Here is a 21,586-nt window from a genome sequence, read left to right as displayed (position 1 = left end):
TCGATCATGAATTATCCAAAGTGAGGGAAGGGAGAGGGGCAGGCAGCTGGTGGAAAGCGGGGGCCAGCACATGCTTCTGCTCCCCCAGGGGCCAAGCACAGCGGGGATCGCTGTCCTCAGCCAACCCCAGCGCTTTTCTACACCATCAGGAATTCAGAAAGTTTTTTTTTTTGGCCAAAACCCTGGTGTATTTGCTGCCCATGTTTCAGCCCCCTCTCGCTTGGCCCTGCTCGCCTGCTATAATTAGCAAGAAACCTCATTTGTTCAGCTGCTCTCCGGGAGGCCAGGGGGAGCTCATCAGGGCTGCTAATTGCTGGAAGCCTTTAGTGGCTCTCCACAAGCTTGAGGCATCCTTGTGTGCTCCTGGCTGCTGTTGGAGGAGTTTCCTTTCTTGGGTACAGCGTCTTGAGGGTGCCACACCAAGTCGGAGTGGGAAAAGTGTTGGTGGGGAGGGTGGTCCCCGCCTCAGGGACCTGGGGGTTGAAGATGCTCTTGGGGATTTTGCAATGGGGCAGCCCCCAAAATCCTAAATCCCTCTGTAGGGGCTCAGGCGAGGGGAGGGAGAGGAAGATCTCTGCGTTCCTTGGAGCAAGTCCTACAGCTTGCGGGGCTCAGGGAGGAGGATTTAACCCATGAACCCAGAGAGGAGGTGCCCAGACCTCCACATTGCAGCCCCTTGGAGGTGCCCGGCTGCGTTGGGGTGCCTAGCCTGCAGCCCCCTCCTTGCAGTAATGGGCAGTGCCTTTGTAATCATCTATAAGGCAATTTTGGGAGTGTAATCCTGAAATGTGGGGAGTGAAGATTGCTACTTGGTTTGCCTTGGAGTCTCCCCGAAGAGGGGTGGGGGCAGGCTTCAGGGCTGCTTGATAACACCAGGGGGAACACAGCTGAACAGAGCAGGGGCATCCCGTGCTGATGCTCTGGATAAATGTTCCCATATTTTGCTGCACTGCTGGAAAATGCTAGCCCTCAGGAGATACGTGGGGGCCTGAAGGGCTCTCCTGCACCTGGGGGGCCGTCAGTCCTTCCAGCCTGATGGCAGGGCTGTGATGGGAAACTGATGGCTGGGCCCCATGGAGAAGAGCTGGAGAGTTTTGGCCTAATCATTGAAAGGCATCTCCAGGGCAGTGATTCAATTTTGCAAGTGTGTAGGCTGCAAATCTGCTTACCAGATTTCTGGGAAGCTTGGAAGAGCCGAATAACACAGAAACATCCTTTGAAAAAGCTCCTTGCTTGCTGGTTACTGAATGGACATCCCAGGCATGCTGAGCCCCTTCAACATTCCCTTAGCACCCTCTGCAAATCCTCCCACTGAAAAAGTAATGTGTGTGTGTGTGTGTCTGTGTACCACCTGGGCAGAGACCGTATAGTATATTTTTCTCCCTATGTTGTGCTTGGGTTGAGCAAGGTAAGTTTTGCTTTGTTTTGCATCGATGCTCCCAGTCTTGCGGTACCTGCTCCTCCACCTGCACACCCCGCGTGGTTTGGGGGAGCTTTCTGAAACACTAAGGAAACCAAAGGGCCCGAGGCTCAGCCAAAGCCTTGCTCAGAAGGGTAAAACCATGCTTACGTGGGGATGTGAAGTCTGATTTCAGCAGGAGGTGCGATCACCCCTTAGCAAGAGGCACGGAGTAAGCCCGTGGAGGGGGAAGCTGCTTTCAGTTTGTTGCACACTCTTCATCATTGTCAACCTTGTGTTTTAAAAGAAAGGTTTGGATTTGTTTTATAAAGTCTTCGAGAACTATGTGTTTGGCCATGTGGCTTTGCCTGGAGAGGAGCTGTGTGCATCTGGCCTCACGGCACACATAGAGATGAAGGGGGGAGTGAAGCTGCTGGTGGCATCCTCTGAGGTGGAAGATGAGCCCCCAGGAGGGTAGTTTCTCTCCCAGTCCAGGCAGACATGATGGAAAGGGGTAAATAAAGAAATAAAACTGAAACAATAGTCCAGAGCCGTCGTTTCCAAACTGTGCTGCTATTTATATGCCAGCGTCCTCACTGTGGGTTCTGCTGCTTGTTTTATTGCAATTATGAACTGCTGCCAAGTTGCCTGGGAGTTCAGGGAAATTCAGGACTGGTCTTCGGGGGGAAATCAGGGGTCAAAATTCAGGGTTTCCAGTCATCAGAGGAGCTATATCAACATCTATTTCTTTTGTTTCCTTTATTCCTTTTAAACTGTTTGATAGTTCCAAGTACTTTCTCCAGCCAAGCACAAGCCTCTGCAAGACGTGGAGACGCTCAGCACAGCCGAAGGCTTTTGCTGGCACTGAAAGGAAGGGCTGGGAACTGCAAGGGGGAAGAAAAGCCAGAGGAAAACACCCAGCACAGAGCATCGGCTCACGTGTACCCACCTGTGGTTTTACAGCATTTCTCCCAGGTTAGGAAGAGCAGATAAACCAGGGAGAGGTACTGGGGGGAGGGCAGGAGGATGGCTACAGACATACTGTCTGGGTTTGCCTCCTTGTGCTCATCCCTATGCCTCCTGGCTTATGTATAACTTTGGGGGAAAACAGGTGGGTTTTGGGGTGTAGGATTTCAGTAGGATACATCCCTGTGATGAGAGAGGGGTTGGAGCCTGGGGCACACAGCTGCTGTCATCTAGGGAAAATCACAGAGAGACACTGAGTCCTGGAGATGCTCCACTGCTCCCACCCCTCTTTTGTCCTAGGTAAACCCACACATCTACTTTTATAGTTTTTCTTTAAAAAAATAAAAAATAAAAATCTCTGGTATAGACTGGGCGTGCTCCTAGAAAGCTTTGGCTGTGATCGCTGGCGCTCTGAAGCTGCAGGAAAATATTGATAGTAAGGGCTGGTCCTCATAGAGGACAAGCCTGTGCTCCTTACCCCATGAGCAAAGTCCCCACAGCTCCTTATGCTCTGTTTTCTGAGCCTGAAGCATAACCATAGGATTTTAGATTGCATACAGCACCCTTTTCTATGGGACACACTGCAAGAGAGGACTCTTATGGGGAATAAATCTTATCCCCTGATTTTGTTCTTTTGGTTGGTTTTTGTTTGTTTGTTTTTTCCTGTTTTCACCAGAAAGCATTTTTTTTTTTTAATTATTATTATTATTGAGCTGTCCTTATTGGTGCTGCTGCTGGGTTAAATCTATTTCCCACCCCATCCCTTTCCTGGGCATCAGCAGCTGGAGGAGCCACGTTCCCACCCTAAAGGGGTTGTCAATCAAAGCTCTTGAGGTGGCACGTATTTATTGGAGCCTTTGGGAAGCCCCCCATTAAAACAGCAAATTGGTGGTTTCCCAGTATTTAAGCATCTTTTTTGTTTGTTTGTTTGTTTGTTACCATCATATATCTCCAAGCCTGGGCAAATTTGGTTGAGAGCAATAAGCAGCAACAGGATCAACTGGGCATGGCCTCAGGTGTTCAGCCTCCTTGCCAGCCCCTGTGGATGCAAAATGGGAAAGGTAAACTTTTTTAAAATCTACAAAGTTGGGAAAGGCGGGGAAAAATACCTGCAGAGGAGACATAAAGGTTCATATAACCATACATCCACTAATAGCATCCCACAGGCTCGCTCTGCCTGAGTTTCTCTAATCCCCTCTTGGAGCGATTTGCCATCCTGCAGCTACCGGGATCTAATCGTGAGCCATGTGAGAGAGCTTTTCCCAGAGCTCGTCTCACTGCCAACAGCATCACGGGTCACCCCCAGCCCTTCGGGCACTGGGAAGCTGGGAATGGCTGATACCTGCCTCGATTTTCTGAAATTTCGGGCTTCCTACTGTGTCCCCATCCTATAGGCTGGGGGATTCAGAGGCAAGAGCATCAGGAATCGTGGACCCATCCTAAAGATAATTTTTATATTCTCTGTCCTGTTTCTGTATGTGTTTTTAGCCAAACAGTGCTTTCATTAGGGCAGATGGATTTATAAAGACCTATTAAAAAAAAAAAAAAAAAAAAAAAAAAAGAAATCCCATCCTAATAATTCAGCCAGCCCTGGTTTAGAGTGTGGCTGAATGACTCTGAATTGCCATCAGATTTTATTAACTTCCATTCGTTGCCTTTTTTTCCAGCTTGTGGGGCAGCATGAGCAGCATAAGTCCAGTGATCTTGGTCTTAATGTCTTTGGTGGAAAGAGAGACACTTCCTCATTTTTTTTTTAATGCTTTTTCCTTTATTTAAACTAGCTTGGTCCATAACCATGATTTATTTTATTTTATATTTATTTTATTTTATTTTTGGTCCTAATTCTCCCCATTTCCTTCCAGAAATCCCAGCAAACTCCAGCTGGGAGAGCCATGCCCTCTTCCCATAGCGCTTGGTACCCAGCCCCACATCCATCACCCATCGCTTTGTTCCCACCCTCCTAATCTCAGGACCAGAGAGAGCAGATCCAGACTCCTGTCGGGATGGACACCTCTGCCTTGGATCTTCGGGTGAGCCCCGCTCCATCCTTCCTTCTCATCCTGGATCTGAACCTCTTTCCACCCTCAGGAGCCCAAGCCAGCAGCTGGGAGATGCTCATCTTGGTGTCACCGACACATTTTTCCCCACCTCCCGCAGTGATATTGCCCAAAGTGAAAAGGAAAACTAATTTTGGAGTCTGTGTGTTGGGAAATGCACCTCCAAGGGCTTTTTTTGGGTCGCAACAAAGGATTTCCCCAGGGGATTTGGTCACCTTGAGACCCTCCGTAAGAGCAGCGTTTCCTGGGGTGAGTAGTGCTGTTGTCTTTGGACCCAGGGCTTGGTGTTGGGTTTTTGGTGTTTTTTCTTTCTTTCCTGAGAGACCTGAGAGGACCCAAGGGGATGCCAAGCACCTCATTTAGCATGAGAAATGGGGAGAAAACCCCAACAATAATAATAGTAACAGTAAATCTGCATAAATGAACCATGCCAGTGCTAAGGCTGCTCATTTATGCATGGATTCGCAAGTGTGTGCTAAGGGCTCATCCAGAGCCACCTCAGCAACTGATTAAAAAGGAAAAAGAGGGGAGAAAAAAAAAAAAAAAAAAGTTATTGCTGTATAAGTAAATGCTCGTTGAAAATATTTGTAAAACTTTCCCAGCTCCGTTTCTCATGTAAAAAACCTGCGGGGGCCCGGGGTGGGAAGCAGAGCGACATCTCGTCTTAGATAACACGCTGGCTTTGCTTGGATCAAGTTGCCCGGGCTATAAAGGTCTCTGACGTGGCTGCAGGGCTGGGAGGAAAAATTCCCCTCAGGAAAGAGGAGCAAACCCTACAGCACCACGGAGAAATATCCGGGTGAAGCGCTTGGTCAGAGACGGTCGCCTCTGGGTACCACCGGAGCATCCTTTAACTTGCCTTTAGGTAAAAATAAAAACGCATGCTTTTCCGTGGGGGGGTGGGCAGGGGATTGCAGTGGGTGGGTGTGCAGAGCCAGGGGAGGCAGCATGTAGTCCCCCGATGGGGAGAGCAGCACCAAAATCTGCATTATCGGACCCAAAACAGAGTGTAACAGCTGGGAGAGGCAGATGATGGGGACAAGCTGGTGCCAGCCCACCAGGTTGTCACTGCTGGTGTCCCCGTGCCTGCTTTGAGGTGCCGGGTCCCTGAGCGAGGGCTCAGCCCGCACACCCAGACCATGCCCCCTTGGGCTGTGCATTAACCAAATACTTTTCTAGACGAGGGGGAAGGAGAATGGAAAACCGGTGTCCTGTTACGGGGTCACTTTTCCAGTACTCCCCCCCCCCGGCTCCAAGCACCCCTGCGATATTTTTTCAGCCCCCCCTGGATATTTACAGCAGCTTTGCCAGACGAGGGGAGCTGCGTGGCAAGGCAGAACCCCGAGCCCTGCGGAGCCCCGTCCCCCTCCCCTCCGGCGGCTGGATTTCGGCACTGCAGAGCACTGGAAGGCTGCAGGAGGGATTTCTCTTACCTTCGGGGTCACTGCGAAGCCTTGCAGCTTGATTTTAACTCTTCGCATTCTTTCGGAGCCATCCGAGAGGATTTTCCTTCTTACAAGGGAGAGGAAGAGGAGCCGCAGCATCCCTCGCACCATGCCCATCGCTCGCCCCGCCGGCCGAATCCCCGACGCCGCCTGGACCTCGGGCTTGAGGGAGATGACGGAGCCCTGGAAAGGTGCCTTGGGCTGCCTCGGCGTGGCCGTCTTCTTCGCCATGACCATTGGCATCATCTCCTGGCAGGCGCTAGAGCAGTCATCGGAGGAGTGGGTGCTGCGGGGCCGGGCGGGAGGGGTGCTGTGGGAGCGCCGTCGGGGTGCCCTGCTCCTACGAGCGCTGCCCGAGGGGCAGCCGGTGGCCGTGATCGCCGTGGGTGGCGTGCCCGCGGCCGAGCCACCCCCACCACGGGACCGGTGCTGGCAGGACGGAGGCCAGTTCTGCTACGCATGGGAGGAGGCGGCCGAGCTCCGGCTCTCCCTCGAGCCCCCGCCGGCCCCCGGCACCGAGTGCTACAGTGTCCGCTGGACCCCGCTGCGCCCCGACGTGATGCTGAAGGTACCAGGGATCCCCTGCTCCGTGCCCTCTTTCTTCACCAAACTAGCCCAAACGTCAAGGATTTGGCCCAAATGTAATACGTCCCCAGTGCAGTTTATGGCATCACCCCCGATCTTGCAAAGCACCCCATGGCTGGAGAGTGTGGGGTGGGAAAAAATCCCCCTGCAGAAGCCTCGTGCCCTGATGCCGAGCACCCAGAATACCAAAGGGGCTGCCACCACCTCCTCCCGGGGCTGTGTTTGTATGGAGACCCAATAAATAATTGCTGGAGTGAGAAGTGGCAAGGGGACACGGGGAAAGCTCGGGGAGGTCCCTGCCAACCCCAGGAACAATGAGGCATCTCGCGGCGCCCGTGCTCCTGCTGGGATGACAATTTATGGAGAGTTTTCGTTCAAATGTTTTTTTTCCTCCTTGGTGCTAAATGGCCTTATTTCATGCTGGCGGATGGTGCCTGAGCACAACCAATTGTCCTGTGCTAACATCAGCTTGTGTTCATTTGGCAGGTCTCGAGGGGATGAGCAAGAATAGATTTTCTTCCCCCATGAAAAAAAATAATAACAAACAACTATTGGAAAATATGATGTGGGGAAAGTTAAGTGTTAAGAACAGCTCTTTTTTTTTTTTTCTTTTTTTTTTTTTCCTCTTCCCCCTCTCCCAGCTGGTGTAGCTGGTTCAGCTGACACCCGGGCAGCTATTCTGGGCCTCCGGTGTTTCCACTTTAATAATTTACATCTCCCCTCCCTGCCCCTTGTCGAGACTTTAACCTCTCTCTGCCCCCGCAGCAGGAGCAAGCTCTGGGAGCATCCTTGGTGGTGGGGTGGGAGGTGGCACCAGGGCCAGGTTGGGTGTGGGGACCATCTCTGCTCACCCCAAACCCCTCTGGGTGTCGGGGGGGGCACCCCACATGCAGAGTCACGCGGGAGGCTAAGTCCTGCTGATCCCATGCTCTGGCAGAGAAGGGAAACCCTCAGGGGCTTTGGAGCACGGGGCAGCATGCAACAGCAGATTTGGGGGAAGGTTTCCTTCCCTCCCTGCACAAGCTGGAGAAGCGGGCCCCTGTGAGCCTAACGAGGTTCAACAAGTCCAAGTGCGAGGTGCTGCACCTGGGTTGGGGCAATCCTAGACAGGAGCACAGGCTGGGAGAACTCACTGAGAGCAGCCCTGCAGAGAAGGACCTGGGGGTTCTGGTGGACAAAAAGCTCAGCAGGACCCAGCAGTGTGTGCCTGCAGCCCAGGCGGCCACCTGCATCCTGGGCTGCATCACCAGAGGGGTGTTGGCAGGGCAGGGAGGGGATTGCCTCCCTCTGCTCTGGCCAGAAAGATGCTCCAAGGTTTGGAGCAACTCTCCTATGGAGAAAGGCTGAGAGAGCTGGGGATTTTCAGCCTGGAGAAGAGGAGGCTCCAGGGAGACCTCATTGCAGCTTTTCAATACTTAATGGGGGCTTATAAAAATGGAGAGCAACTTTTTGCTCATACATATAATGACAGGACAAGGGGGAATGGTTTTAAACCAAAAGCAGGGAGATTTAGGTTAAAGGTTAGGAGAAAAATCTTCACTCAAAGGGTGGTGAGGCACTGACACAGGCTGCCCAGAGAAGCTGTGGATGCCCCATCCCTGGAGGTGTTCAAGGCCAGGTTGTATGGGGCCCTGGGCAACCAGGGAAAGGAGGAGAAAAACCCGCTTTTTGGCTTTAAATGACCAAGTTAAAACATTTTTAAAAAGCTTAAAAAAATTTTAAAAGCTTAAAGCCAAATACCTTCTAGAAGGTCAGATACAGAAAGCAAAATATGAGCGCCCACTGCTTCGTGTAGAAAACCCCTAAATCTCAGGGTATGGGGATTTTTCTTCCTGGAAGAGGATGCTGTGCCGATGTGCCAATGCTGCAATAGCAGGCAGGGGTGTGCATCTTGTAATGCAACACGTTCGTGTATTTGTCCCCAGCCTGAGACGTTTCTCTCTCCCTGCTGCAGGATTGCTTCTCCATGGCCAATATCTCCTGGTACGGAGGGGCGAGCATCCGTGCCCAGCGCTGGCCGTTCAACAGTGCCGACAGTCCAGCACAGCCCTTTGTCAGCGGAGATTTTGGCAAAAACCCCACTGGATACGGCCCTGTGCTAGAAAGATACTTCTTAGGATCAACAGGTATCCGCCTCCTTTCCCATTCTTCCCAATTTCCTTTGGCTTTAATCACTGCCTCTCCCTCCCCTCATCTACAAGGCAATTAAAGAGCAGGGCAGATAGCTTGGAGGTTGAAATGTTTTATAAATGGGATAACAACTGGTATGAGTAGATGAGGGATGGATCCCAAACCGCCCTATCTCTGTGGGGAAAAGCCAGGGTGTTGAACCTAGGCTGCATTTGCAACTCAGTGCCTACCTCTCTGTAAGTTGGGGTTTTACCCAGGTTACCCCAGGGAAATCCCTTGCTCTTGGCATGCATTTTCTAGGCAAATTCATCTCCCCCTTCTAGCCAAGTGAGACAGAGTAGGATGGGTGCAGCTCCCTCACTGCCTTTTCCCCTGTCTGGCACCGTATAAAACACACAAATCTTTTGTCATCCAAATTTCCAGCCTAGAAGTAGGAAGCTGAGGGGTGGTGTAGTCCAGAATAATTTTGTCAGTCGCATCCCAAACTCGAGCAGGATTTTACACACCTGTCTATGATGGGTGTAAATTCCTCTTGGGTGGCTTCTCACTGAGCTCTCAGGTCCCCAGTACTGCTGTGGGATGCTGGAATGAACCAAACTACCATTGATTGCCACTTTTGGGTGGATATTTGGATTATTTCCCAGTGTGTCAAACTCCAGATATTCCTCCCCAAGTCATCAATTGCCCTGAAAATCCCCCTGTGGTTATGTTTTTGGAAAGAAGCTGAAGCTGCTGCCTGAGCCGAAGACAGAGCAAAAAGGCAAGAAATGGTGCAAATCAAAGAGGCTTTTAAGGGCTGGAGGCTAAAAAGGAGTAGTGGAAGTGAAGAGCTGGATATTCTTGCATTGGCAGGGGCAATCCAGGGGGATTTTTTTTCCAGGGAATGGAAAATAATCCAGGGAGTGGCTGCACTCTGCCTGCACGTCCTCGTGGCCACCAGCACGAGGATGTGGAGGCATCAGGAGCTAGCCATTTGCTTTTTCCCTTCTTTTTACCCCAAAGGAGTGACAGTAACCGTGGCACCTGATGTGCCCTTTGTCCTCTCGCTGGAGAGCAACCGGCATTTCTGCCTGGGTGGCGCCGGGGGCCCCCTGCACTACCTCCTCTGCATCAGCTCCGACGTGGCCACCGCGCACCGGCACGTGGGCACCCAGCTGGTGGGGCCGGCGCGGGTGCTGCCGGACACGGCCCTGCTGGGGTAAGCTGCTCCTTCCATCCCTGGTGCCAGATTGCTTTCCAAGCCCTAATTAGAAAATAATAATAATAATAATAATCTATCTTGCTGCTTTATCTCACCTGCTGCCATAGGTATGGCAGCGATGATTTTTGCTTGCCCATCTCCATCCTCTTGTGCTGGGTGTCTTGTGTCAGAGAGAGGTGCAAACCACCCCCCATTTTCTCCATCACACAGGTCTCCCATCTGGCAGTATTATGGCCCGGTGGGCTCAGCTGCCAAAATTAAGCGAGGATTGAGGTCGCTCACCAGGAGACTGAAGCGGCACCGTCTTCAGGAGGGGGTCCTGGCCCTGGGGGAGCACAGCACTGCCACTCTCGCCGCCGCGGTACGTCCCCTCCTGCCAGCCCGTGTGCTCAAAATTCAAACTGAGAACACCCTTAAAACCCTCTAGAAGGGGGGTTAATTCAATCCTTCAAAAGTGCAAATGCACCTGTTTTGTGGGGTGGGGAGTTTATTGGCGCACCGTGAGCATCCCTTCACTGGGCTAGAATGCTTGGTTTGGGGTTTTTCCTGTGGAACTTATGACACTGAGCTCAGAGGCTTTGCCACTCCCATTAAACACATTTTTCCACCTTCCTTCCTTGCAGGAATATGTGTCCATGGAGCAGAGGAGGAGGCGCAGTTTAGCCCATGCCTGGGACCCCGCGCTGATCGACCCCCTGCGGCTCTCCATCACGCTGTCCCCCTACACCAGCATCGCCTCCCCGCTCTTCCTGCGCTCCCTGAGGGACAACGAGGCCGGCTACTGGCTGAGCCTGCAGCCCCGCTTCGGGGGCTGCTTGGTACGGGACATGGCCCCCCACCTGCACGTTAACTCCGTTTGTGAAATTAAAGCTGAATAAATAGTCCCCAGCCTCAGCTCGGGACAGCCTTGCGGCTGCATGGCAAAGTGCAGGGGAGCAGCTTTTCTCCTGCTTTGCAAAGAAGCAGCTTTTGAATTTCCACTGACGAAAGATGTTTCAAAAAGTCACCAGTGTGCAGAAAGTAGCTCAATGCTTTACGTTCCCTTTACGTTCCCCCCCTTATTTTTTCATAGTCATTTGATGATCCACCAGTTTGCCACCCACTGGGGGTTTGGGGGAGCAGCGTGTTTTCACCTTTACGCACCGCAAACTGCAGCGCCACCCACCCTGCAGCCTAGGCGGTCGGCAGGATATTTGAAGGGTCTGACCCACGTTTTCCACCCTTTGCTGCAGGTCCCGCTGCTGACCACCTGGAAGGGACGGCTCTGCGCCCGCCTGAACGTCACCAGCGAGGCGGCGCTCAGCTGGTACCTGGCCCGCGCCCGGGCCCTGCGGCAGGCACTGGGGGCCTCCTACGTGGTCTTCGAGGGTGCCGAGGGCAATGCCTTCCTGGAGCAAGCCGTGTCCCCTCCTGCTGAGCTGGCCGGTGACCGATACGCCGGGGCACTGGCAGCAGCGCTGGCCACGCTGGGGAACGCTACGGTCATCAGCGCCGGCGCCAGGTGGGTTGCAGCAAGAAGAGGCTCGGGATGGTGCTCTAAATGTGGCCTTGGGATGCTGCATGCGTGTGGAGAGGTTGTTCTCGTGCCTCCTCTTCTGGCATGTTATTTTTATAATGTTCTAGAGCATAAAAATGATGAAATTATGTTTAACTGTATTAACACCAGATGCAATAAAGATGCATCTTGTGGTTTGTGGGCATTCAAGCTTCAGGTTGCTGCCTCTGCTGTGGGATGGAAGTGAGCCCTGCAGTCACGACCAAATCCTTATGTTGGCAGTGGCTTATGGTGCCAAATGGCTGTAATATTTCTGACTTTTCATGCTAGCATAGCCCATAGCAGGGTTAACTTATTAATAGTTGAAATAATGCCTTGAGACTTTTTTTTCCCCCCCACTATTGTGATGGTTAGCAGATGGGAAGGCTAATTTTGCCAAAGGCTTTTTGCAAAATGGAAAGGAAGGCTAATAGGAAACTGCTTATTCCATGTTCCGTGCAAGGAATTGATGGTGAACTGCATGAGAAAGCAACTTCAATCTAGTTAATTTTCAAAGAGAAAGGGTGGTTTCTTGTACCTTGTACCTGCAGCTGCTGGGGACGTGGATGGCTCCTGCTCAACCATCTGCAACTCAGTGGTGCAAAGAGCCACTTCTCTAAGCATTTTTAGCCCATCTGGGACCGTACCTTTCCTGGTAGGCAGTTTTCATACCATAAGAATTTCATAAACCCTCCTGTCAGCCTTACTGTTTCCTAAGATGAAAGCGGAGACTTTTGGGGAGTCAGCAAAATGGGTGTGAGGTCAATGAAGAATCCAAGCTGTGGGAGTGGATGGACGCAGGGCTAAACTCTTCTTGGCTAGATGAGCTCCAGACCATTTTTAAGCCAAGGCTTGTCAAGAAGGTTTGGATGTGACCCTTTCTGGCTGCCAGAAATGCAGTGGCAGGGGGCTGCTTCCAATACTGCCCTGCCCAGGGGCGTGACCCACCGCACCTGCAAGGAATATCTAGACATAGAAATGCTACTGGGAAAATAATAATAATAATAATAAAATGTTGGGGAAAAAAAAAAAAAAAAAAGGAAAATGTTCTCCAATGGCAGATGGACAAAAGTGGTCAGGAATGACAGCCACTCAATGCAAAACAGATGAGCATGAGTGGACCTCATGGAGTCAAGCCAGGAGAAGGAAAACTTTGAATTTGGATTTGGGGAAAGGTTCCAGTGGAAAGAGGCGGACTGGGGTGGCTAAATGAGACAGGGCAGGCTCAGTGGGTGGGAGTCTCATTGGGAGCACTGACCTCCCTTCCACGGAGGTCCCCAGTGACTGAGGAACCCACATCTGATCACATCGACTGCCGAGACAGCTGGAAATATTAGTATTTCCACTCCAATCCTTCTAAAAACACTGGGTTTGTGCTTGTTGCCCTGCAGATCTAGTCATCTACCACTCTTCGTCCAGATGAGCCCACGGCGCTCGGACTGGAGCCACGCGGGCCTGAAGGGGCTTATCCCCTCTGTGCTGCACTACAGCCTGCTGGGCTACAACTTCTTCATCCCTGACGCAGTGGGTGAGGACTTCTTTCCTTCTTTGCTCCCTGTTGCTGTCTTTTCTGTTTTGTTTGTTTGTTTGTTTGTTTGCGTTTTGTTTGTTTGTTTTGTTGTTGCTTTCTTTTTTTGTTTGTTTTTGCAGCACTTTTTCAGGCAAGAGGAGCACAGGCTTTAGGGTGCTATAGGTAGGCTTCAAGCGTTTTGTTCCCAGGATCCAGTTTTGATTGGATTGAGGGTTACTAGGGGAATCGACTGAGGAACTGAAAACAAACAAAAAAAAACACATTGTAAATCTTAACAGGCAGCCAGCTCTCTGGGGATGCCCTTCATGGAGCTCCTGAACCGCATGAGGAGGGCAGCCTGCTGCCTCTTGCAGCTTTTCTTGGGCTAAAACTGTGACAAACTGCTGGCAAACAGCATGCCTGGGCTCTCAGATGGGAAATAAATGTTCCTAAAATGCCAGCAGCCACGGTCAAAGTTTGTATTTCTGCTCCAGAGTATGATGGCATGAGAGATCCTTGAACAACAACAACAGGAAAAATAATTATAAAAGTTGAGAAACACTCGTAATGAGGGCTGCTGAGCGGCTCGTTTCGCCTCTCTTTTTGGAGGTGGCTGTGCTTTGTTTGAACCTTGCCACAAGCACACGAGTCATCACAGGGGCTGCACATGGAGATGATCAGAGCCAGCAGAGAAAAAAAAAATAAATAAATAAAAAATGGTGTTGAGCAATTTTCAATTTTTCTGCTATTTTTAGCTGGTTTTCCTGTTGATGAGATGTTGAGTATGGGATAAAGGATGAGAGAGCAGGGCTCCATCCCTGCAAGGGATGTCTTTGGGCCTTGTTTCATGGGATACCAACAGCACCATCTCTTTCTTCCCATTTGGGGACAAATTCACTTTGTGCCTTTCTGAGGACGGTTGGATTTTTCCAACCTGCCCTTCCCTGTTGGTACTGACTGTGTTCTGGTGAAGCAAATTTTTAGGGTTTCTTACTGTCTCCCCTCTACCTGTCTCGTTCATTTAGGTGATCCTATCAAGTCTTACCTGACTAGCATCCATTGCTTGGACATAATGGCATCACCTATGCTTTAGTGATCCCAATTTAATCCTAGCACAGGATCTGGGTGCAATATTGTACTGCCTGCTTTTCCCCTTGAATATCACATTGTGACAGCCCTGAGAGACTGGAGTATTTTTCCATGATGCTTCCACTCTGCACATCAAAGTGGCAGGAAAATCCATTATTTTCCCAACACTTTTCTTTGCAGAAGAAATCCCTTTTTATGATGTTCTGCTAAAATTGAGAAACTGTCTCCTGGCACCTCATCCCGAGCATGAGCCTCATCAGACATCCATCTCCAGCCATTTTAGGATGCTTGATAGGGGGACAAAGGAAGAAAAAACACATGGGTGGAGATCCAGCTTCCCTTGAAGTGGGGTTGTGTGTCCTGCTTGCATCAAGAGCAGATGGCTTTGAGCCGTCCTGTGATGGGATGACCCCAAGAGGCTTTTATCTGCTCTTTGTCCGTGGCAGGAGGCAGCCTGGCTGGTGATGCCCCGGGGGACCAGGAGCTGTACGTGAGGTGGCTGCAGATCGTGACCTTCCTCCCCGTGATGGCCTTCAGCACCCCACCCTGGCTCTGCTGCGACACCTGGGTACGTATCCCCCTGTCCTGCGGAGGAGGGCACATCCATTCTTTAAGGGATAACCCCCCTCCCAAAGCCATTAAAAGTTCCCACAGGGGAAATTTGGTGCTAAAATCCACTCTCCTACTCGTGCCGCCCACAAAATCCTGCTCTCTGCCCCTAGCGACCTGATCGCTGCCCACTCTCAACATTATTTTTGCTACAAAATTCCTGTGAGTTGACGCAGCTTTGTGCTTGGGCTATGTGCAGTGGCATGGCTGGTACATACAGTGCCTCTGGGTATGACAGTGATGGTCACACATGCCCTTCCTTCCCTTTTGCTGTTGAAATTCCTTAATTATAGTTTGGTCTAATAGTTTATACTATACAAGAGTGAAGCCTGTAGATTTGCCATAAAGATCTATTTCAATGGTTGAAAGCATTTTCCTGGGGATGTCTCCTGTGGGGCATTAAAGGAAGAAGGCAATTCCTTAAATCACGAAGGAGGATATGGGGAATGTCATCATATCTCTTTACTAGCAGCAAAAGAGTTGTTTGCTTTGGTTAAGGACATCAGCACCCTGGAAGATATTGCCCACCAGCCGATGTCCTCAGCTTTTATATCAAAATGGGTAAAAATCAACCATATCAACCATCTTTGGCTGCCCTCAGGATCCTGCAGTTCATCAATTTCTTTCCCTAAGGAAACGCATGCATTGTTTTTCCTTATTTTTTTGGGTGAAGGGCTTGTCATGTATTTCTCATGCAGGTCCTGAACCTTACCCGGCAGTGCATACAGAGGCACCGGGACTTGGTGGTGCCGCTCATCCTAAAATACAGCGAGGAGTGGCTGCGTTTGGGGTACCCCATCTTCCGCCCGGCGTGGTGGCTCAGCCCAACGGACCCAACCGCTTTCACCATCGAGGATGAATTTCTCATCGGAGATGAGGTGGGGAATGTGGAGATAATTCCCCCAAAGGGTACTATGGGCGGGGAGCATAATCCTCTGTGAATTGCAGCGACACTTTGTGCTGCCTTTGCACAGGGATGCAGCCAAGGAGGGGACACACTCTCCCTAAAATATATCCAAAACTCAAAAGCAAAGTTCATCAGCAGTGAGTTTGTGATTTTAACAACAGGGCAGCTTGTGTTGCAGAGTTATCTTCTCAGGTCCTACTTGCAACCTCTGGCAGATACTGTCGTATAGGATTTCCAAGCCTGAGTTTCTTACCACAAATTCTTCAGGTTCATTGTACAGTTTGTTTTGTGGATTTTTATTTTTTAAGGGAAGTTTCCCTCACTGCAGGAAATTGCTAAAATATCTTCCTGCTTCTTTTTAATGTAAAAATCAAAACATCATGTAGGATGTTTTAAAACATATAAATCCTTAGCACAAATGAATTTGAGTGGCTTTGTGCAGAAGAGACACTTCTGTCCTGACGCCCTGTAGGGTACATATCCAGGTTATAACTGCAAGCAAGCTAAAGCTTAGCTCCTTCCCCCAAAATCACTCAAACTGAAGAATCCTTGTTGTAATCAAAATGGCCTGGTCTGTGCTAACAGGGTGAGATTTCCAGTAAAATACCGCAAAATCATCTCTCCCTGGAGATGTGAAACTATGGTTTGGCTGAGAGCTCCCGAAATACGGTAAAACATCAGGTCTGCTCCATCAGTATTGCAGGGCCAAGCACTTCTGATAAAGTGTCGTGTGAGGCCAGCAAAACCTTGTCTGATTTCACTTCAAAAGGAGCCTGAGCTGGCAGGGGAAGAATCCAGATGGGGATGTTTTGACTTCCAGGCTGACTTGGGAAGCTGGAAGAATATAAATGTTCTCCAAAGCCTGCCTGATGCCATTTGGAGTGCCACTAATTAATTACTGGAAGATACATTAAATGGTTCTCTCCTAGCATGGTTTGAGGCAAGGCTAAGCCTTAGGATGCTGGGATGAACCTTTTGAGAGTTGTTCTGGATATAAGCATCCGCTGCAGGGTGCTCAGAAACATGGCTTTGTGCTATCACCATCGTGTTCTGGAGGCTGAGCTGTCTCCCACACCTTTTGGGAGAGTAACCCTGGGCTGTGAGGATAGCCCTGCTTTGAAATCCTTTTTTTTTTTTTTTTTTTTCCAGGTGGATTTGTACATTTATTATGGCCAGATCTCTGTAGTCCATGTGTCTTGGCAGCACACTTACAACCTGTTGAATCCTTCCAGCACAGCATGTTGAAATCTCATGGCAAAGAGACAAGTGGCACTTGGTCAGCAAAAAATTATCAGCACATGCAGCATCACTTCCCATCAGTGCTGTCTGCCTGGCAAAAGTGGATGCTGCAAGAGGCTGGGAAACCAGGTCATGCTCCAAACACATCTGTGGCATAAAGGCCACAAGAGTCCAAAAGTGTCCCCTAAAGGGAGCCAAGCACCACATTGCCTCCTTTGGGATAATGCTGCCTGAGGAGCGTTGATGTAGAGTGCAGGGATTGACCAAGACGTCAAAAAGTGGATTTAAGAATGAATGATGCATAAATTTCCTACACTGTTTCTGCTTTTTATCCTTTTTTTCCTTTATTTTCTTTACTGGAGTTTTATTTTTATCCTTCCGTCCTCTCTTTCTTCATCATGTGCATTCAGTACAGCGCAAATGCAAATCAAAGCCTCCATGTTTAAGCAGCTTTAAGTTTAAGCCAAAGTGGCTGATTTTTTTCCTTTTTTTTTTTTTTTTTGTTGTTGTTGTTGTTCACTTTTCCTTTTCAGAAAGCCTGTGCTTTCCTTGAAAAAGGCTTAATTTAGGGCTCTGAAAACCTCTTTCAATTTCTGAAGTGAAATAATTTATCAAGTATAAATGTCCTCAGAATACTGAGAACTGCTTTTTTTTGTTTGTTTGTTTGTTTTTCTCTTTCAGTAAAGGGCGAAAAAGCCCTCAGTAACCCCTTCTTCCTATATAGAGAACCCCAGCAATGGAACATTCTTTCCCATAATTTGAAGAAAAATAAATCTGTAAAGTTAATTGGGGACTGCATTACCCTGACTAACCCACTGGAGAGGAGAAAGCAGAACACACTTCTCCTTTTGGCACATCTCCAAATGGGACTCACTGATCTGTGACACGAAAGGACATTTTAAATGTTTTACTTTTTTTTTTAATGCTTTTTATGCTATTACCCATGTACCAAGGCCACCAGCCAGGACTTCCATGAGCATTTGAGGGCGCTGAGCAGATACATCTCTTGCATCTCCAAAGGAGCCTCGAGTCCACAGAACGATGACTCAAAAGTGAACGTGCTGCTTGAGAATCAATAACTTGTGTTATATGTATTGAGCACAAGTTGTTCCTAGGATTTATCTAACCTGGATCCAGACCAGGTCTCCTGGAGAGGAGCCCAGGGCAGAGGGCTTTTGAAGCCTGCCTTTATGGCAGCCCACATCTAAAGCTCTCATAACGTGATCATTTCTAATTAAAATACAAGTTTCTGCTTGGCTGGCTGCTAGGTAATGTTTGACTTCATTGATTAACTCACAATGAAGGGTTTGCCCAAACCAGATTCCCCCAAGCAATGGGTGACAGGAGAAAAGAGAAATTCAAGCCTCAGTCACAAATCTAAGTGGCATGGGGATGTCTCTCCCCTGACTCTGTGCCAACAATTCCCACCACAGCTCCATAAAACCTCCTCAAAAGCTGCTTCATGAGAGCCTGAGCCCACTCACAGCCTCTCTGCATCCATCCTGTCCTGCTCAACCTGGAAGCAGGAGCTGTGTTTTGAGCAAACACCCTATTTCTGATGTGGTTTGTGGTGGGTTGTATTTTTTTTTTTTTTTTTTTTCTGTTCAGGTCTTTTTATGAAATATGAGCTGGGCGGATCCTGGAGGTTTTTTCTTGCAAAATATGCATTAGATGGACTCCAGAGGTGCTTTTTCTCACAAAATACAGGTTGGACGGACTTTCAAGAATAGTCCAACGAAGGCCATTGCAATGACCCAGCTAACCCTCCATCTGCAAAATTATTTTTTCTTTCTCTCTTTTTTCACCGCAGGTCTTGGTGGCCCCAATAACAGAAAAAGGGCAAACGTGGCGAGATATCTACCTGCCCGGAGAAGGGCACCAGTGGATGGACATCAACACTGCCCGTGTGTTTGATGGAGGCACCGTCCTCAGGAATTACTCTGCCAGCCTTGAAGAGGTGCCAGTTTTTGTAAAGACTTCCTAAATACGGATTGTTGTGGCTTTTGGGCAGTTGCCCTACTTCAGAGCAGCACTGGCCAAATGCGGTCACTTTTCCTTAAGATAATTTCTTGCACTTTTCTAAGAATGTGTTTTTTTATTATTAATATTTCAGCAGAAATTGTTTGAATCTTCTATTATTTGCTGCTATTCTAAAATAGCAACAGTACAGCTTGGGCACAAATACACATCCACACCACGTTGACCTCCATCCTTTGGGGTTTCACGGGGAGGTGTCTGTGTGCCTGTGTTGTGTTTTGGTGGGCACATCCAACACTTCCAGGTCCCTGGCACCCTGGTCAAGGATGCTGCCTTGGCCGGAGAGTGGATTTTCCAGAATCTGATATAAACAAACATCACCTGTCACGATTGGATTTATGCATTTAAAGAATAAGATGTATATTCAGGGAAATGTAAGTACAATAGCTCTATACTTGTGCCTGGACATCATGTGCTAAATGCTACATGCTTCTCTCATCTGATGCTGCGTCTGGTCCACCAGGAGAGAGGACTCGGGGGGAAATGGAGCACAGGTCTCTGTACAGAGATTAAATCACTGCATAGCCCAGATGCTGCCGGCATCTTCCTCCAGATCTTGCCCAAAGTCAAACTGAAGATAGAATTGGTTTTTGCTATTCTTCACCTATTGGAAAGTCACCAACTTTTTAGTTAGGTTTAGTGCCTGGCTGAAGAAATAAAAAACCACCAAGTTCATGCATGGTGCATTTCTAAAAATAAAATAACACCACATGCTGTAAAAGTTCTCAAGCAGCCAATTTCTTTGTGTCTGTTAATAGGATACACCTCATTTCTACAGTGAATTTGCTTTAAATTGAGTTTCCTGTTCTTTGTTGCTGCTGTGTCAGGGTTTGTGCTGATGTCACTGGGCAGTTTCTGGGTTATAAAGGGTAATGTCGCATCACTGCCAGCTAAAAGAATAGTGCTAATGCATTTTCGATCTTGTGAGCATTTGGATATTAAAGACTGCATGTGGAGTCACCGTAAGGTTAATGAAGTGTTCGTTAATGTAAACTTGATTTAAAGTATTGGCCTGCCTTGCCATCAGTCTCTGGGTGCTGGCTGATCTGTTCTCTGCCTTGTGTCTTCCTCTTGGCAATCCATGTGGAAGAGGCACAAATGTTCCCCCCCCCCCCCCCTTTTTTTTTTTCTATCTTAAAATCTTTTTCTGTCTTTCTATCTTAATCTTTTCACTATCTTAAGCTAATGCTCATGTTTTTCTGAGGTGAAAGGGAGACTTAGGCATGTTTGAGATGTACAGAATTGGATGGGGCTTCAATGGATGCTTAAGAGATTTCCTGAAATGGGGGCTCTGTGACTATGAACTGGTAAATGCTTGCAATTTTAACTAGCTATGATAACATAGTAAAAACAAAAATACAATAAGCACAAGCTCTTCTTTTAACATTTTTTTTTTTTGCTTTAAGCATTTTATTTTACTCTTTTTTTTATTATTTTTTTTTCCTTTTACCTATGCAGCAGATGTGCATGCCTGCCTGTTTTCTGGATGTATTTCTAAATCTTCCTGATTGGTAGGGCAGGAATGAGTGGTTTGGGCAGATTTTCTTATAAGGAAGAGATGGTGACAATGTTTATGGATGATGTGCTCTTATCACCACTTGGATTAACAGTTCTTTTTTTTCCTCTGCCAGAGACTTTTAAAAACTTCTGCATACCTGAGAACTGGGCTCATCAACCTTTTGGCTTTTTCACTATATTTTTGGTGCTGTATTGTACTGTGAGAAAACTTTGTCCTTTGTTAACAGTTTTGAGGGTTAATGTCCAAGATGTGGTGCTGAACTAGTTAAAGCATGGCTGGGGTGGTGTTACGGGCTGCATATCTGCATAGGGATCACCAAAATGCCCAACAGGTACAGAGAGGATAGTTGAGGAAAGGCATCCGGCCACAGGCTGTCCCTGGAAAGGCAGAGACTTCTTTGTACGTTGTGTGTGTGTTACCTATAAATATGTATAACTGTATATAAATATGTAGTGTTCTTAAAGTTGACTTTAAGACTACCTTTGGAGTCTGATACAGACTTTCCTAACTCAACTTCAAGACTTTCCTAAAGCCAACTTGATGCATTCCTTGAAGTCTCTAGCAGACTTCAGGATTTTCCTAAAGTCAACTTAATCCCCAGCAGACTTAAGCACATCTCTGGAGATACTCAAAACCTGCCTGGATGTCGGTGACCCTGCTTGGACTAGATGATCTCCAGAGGTCCCTTCCAACCTCAACCATTTTGTGATTCTGGGATTTCTGAAATCCATCTTTCTTAGTCTCCAGCCAACTTTTCCAAAAGTCATCTTTCCAAATATAGTAGTCTCTAGCAGAATTCGAGTTTCTTAAAGTCAACTCTAAAGCTTTAAATTCTTAAAAGTCACTCAGAGATTCTCTTTCACTACAGCAGTGTACAACAAGCAACCCCAAACCAACTGGAGGAAGCCAGTCCTCCCTGCCCCCTGGCCTAAGTGAATTGTGTGGAGACAAATAGGCCCTGCAGCCTTTCTACCCCATCCAGTAGTTTGGGCTGAAACAACTTCTGGCAGCAAAAGCTCAGGCATCAACCTGCAACACTGCAGACCCTGAAACCCAAATCCACCCAGAGGGGCGGTGCAGCTGCTGCTTAAACCACTGGGCAAGGACATGGTGAAACCCAGGACTGAATTAAGGAGCAAGTTTCAGCCCACCACCGATGGGCTTGGGTGCACCTGGCATCCAAACCAAAGTGAGCAGCCAGCACCTTGTTTGTGCTGAAATGTGGGGTTCAATGGGGTACCTCCTTCTCCCAGCAAATTCTCCCTGAAAATAACTGCAGAGAAAGCAAAGCAAAGGGAATAACATGGTTTGGGCTGAGGAGTACTGAGAGGTCAAGAGCTGAGGTCGGGATCTGAGAAG

General features: G+C 48.6%; 1 protein-coding gene across 5 annotated transcripts; it reads left to right on the top strand.

Moving 5' to 3' along the window:
* Positions 1-381: 381 nt before the first annotated feature.
* On the top strand, positions 382-19,669 carry LOC118168224 (SITS-binding protein-like). 5 transcript variants are annotated; one of them, XM_035328441.1, is made up of 14 exons: positions 382-423; positions 2,184-2,374; positions 4,228-4,395; positions 5,155-5,287; positions 5,912-6,435; positions 8,407-8,578; positions 9,585-9,780; positions 9,994-10,144; positions 10,407-10,601; positions 11,016-11,284; positions 12,709-12,845; positions 14,363-14,484; positions 15,224-15,403; positions 18,482-19,669. In XM_035328441.1, the coding sequence occupies exons 3-14, from the start codon at positions 4,369-4,371 to the stop codon at positions 18,653-18,655; spliced, it is 2,280 nt and encodes a 759-aa protein (XP_035184332.1). In that variant the 5' UTR covers positions 382-423; positions 2,184-2,374; positions 4,228-4,368; the 3' UTR covers positions 18,656-19,669. The 5 variants fall into 5 exon arrangements, 4 of the variants coding, with proteins under 4 accessions (XP_035184332.1, XP_035184335.1, XP_035184333.1 ...); XR_004751434.1 differs by lacking the exon at positions 382-423 and adding an exon at positions 16,582-16,800 and having other exon boundaries at positions 2,235-2,374; positions 18,482-18,603; XM_035328444.1 differs by lacking the exon at positions 2,184-2,374 and having other exon boundaries at positions 392-423.
* The last annotated feature ends 1,917 nt before the right edge of the window (positions 19,670-21,586 follow it).

The sequence above is a fragment of the Oxyura jamaicensis genome, chromosome 5 (genome assembly GCF_011077185.1).
Source record: "Oxyura jamaicensis isolate SHBP4307 breed ruddy duck chromosome 5, BPBGC_Ojam_1.0, whole genome shotgun sequence".
NCBI classification, from domain to species: domain Eukaryota; kingdom Metazoa; phylum Chordata; class Aves; order Anseriformes; family Anatidae; genus Oxyura; species Oxyura jamaicensis.
The sequence above is the reverse complement of the archived record's forward strand: the minus strand, read 5'-3'. Positions and strand labels throughout refer to the sequence as shown.

Excerpts from the sequence above, each read along its gene's own strand:
- LOC118168224 (XM_035328441.1), top strand. The coding sequence starts at position 4,369 with ATGGACACCTCTGCCTTGGATCTTCGG. Across the intron at positions 5,288-5,911 it reads ATCCTTTAACTTGCCTTTAG|AGCCATCCGAGAGGATTTTC; the intron begins GTAAAAATAAAA and ends GCATTCTTTCGG. Across the intron at positions 8,579-9,584 it reads ATACTTCTTAGGATCAACAG|GAGTGACAGTAACCGTGGCA; the intron begins GTATCCGCCTCC and ends TTTACCCCAAAG.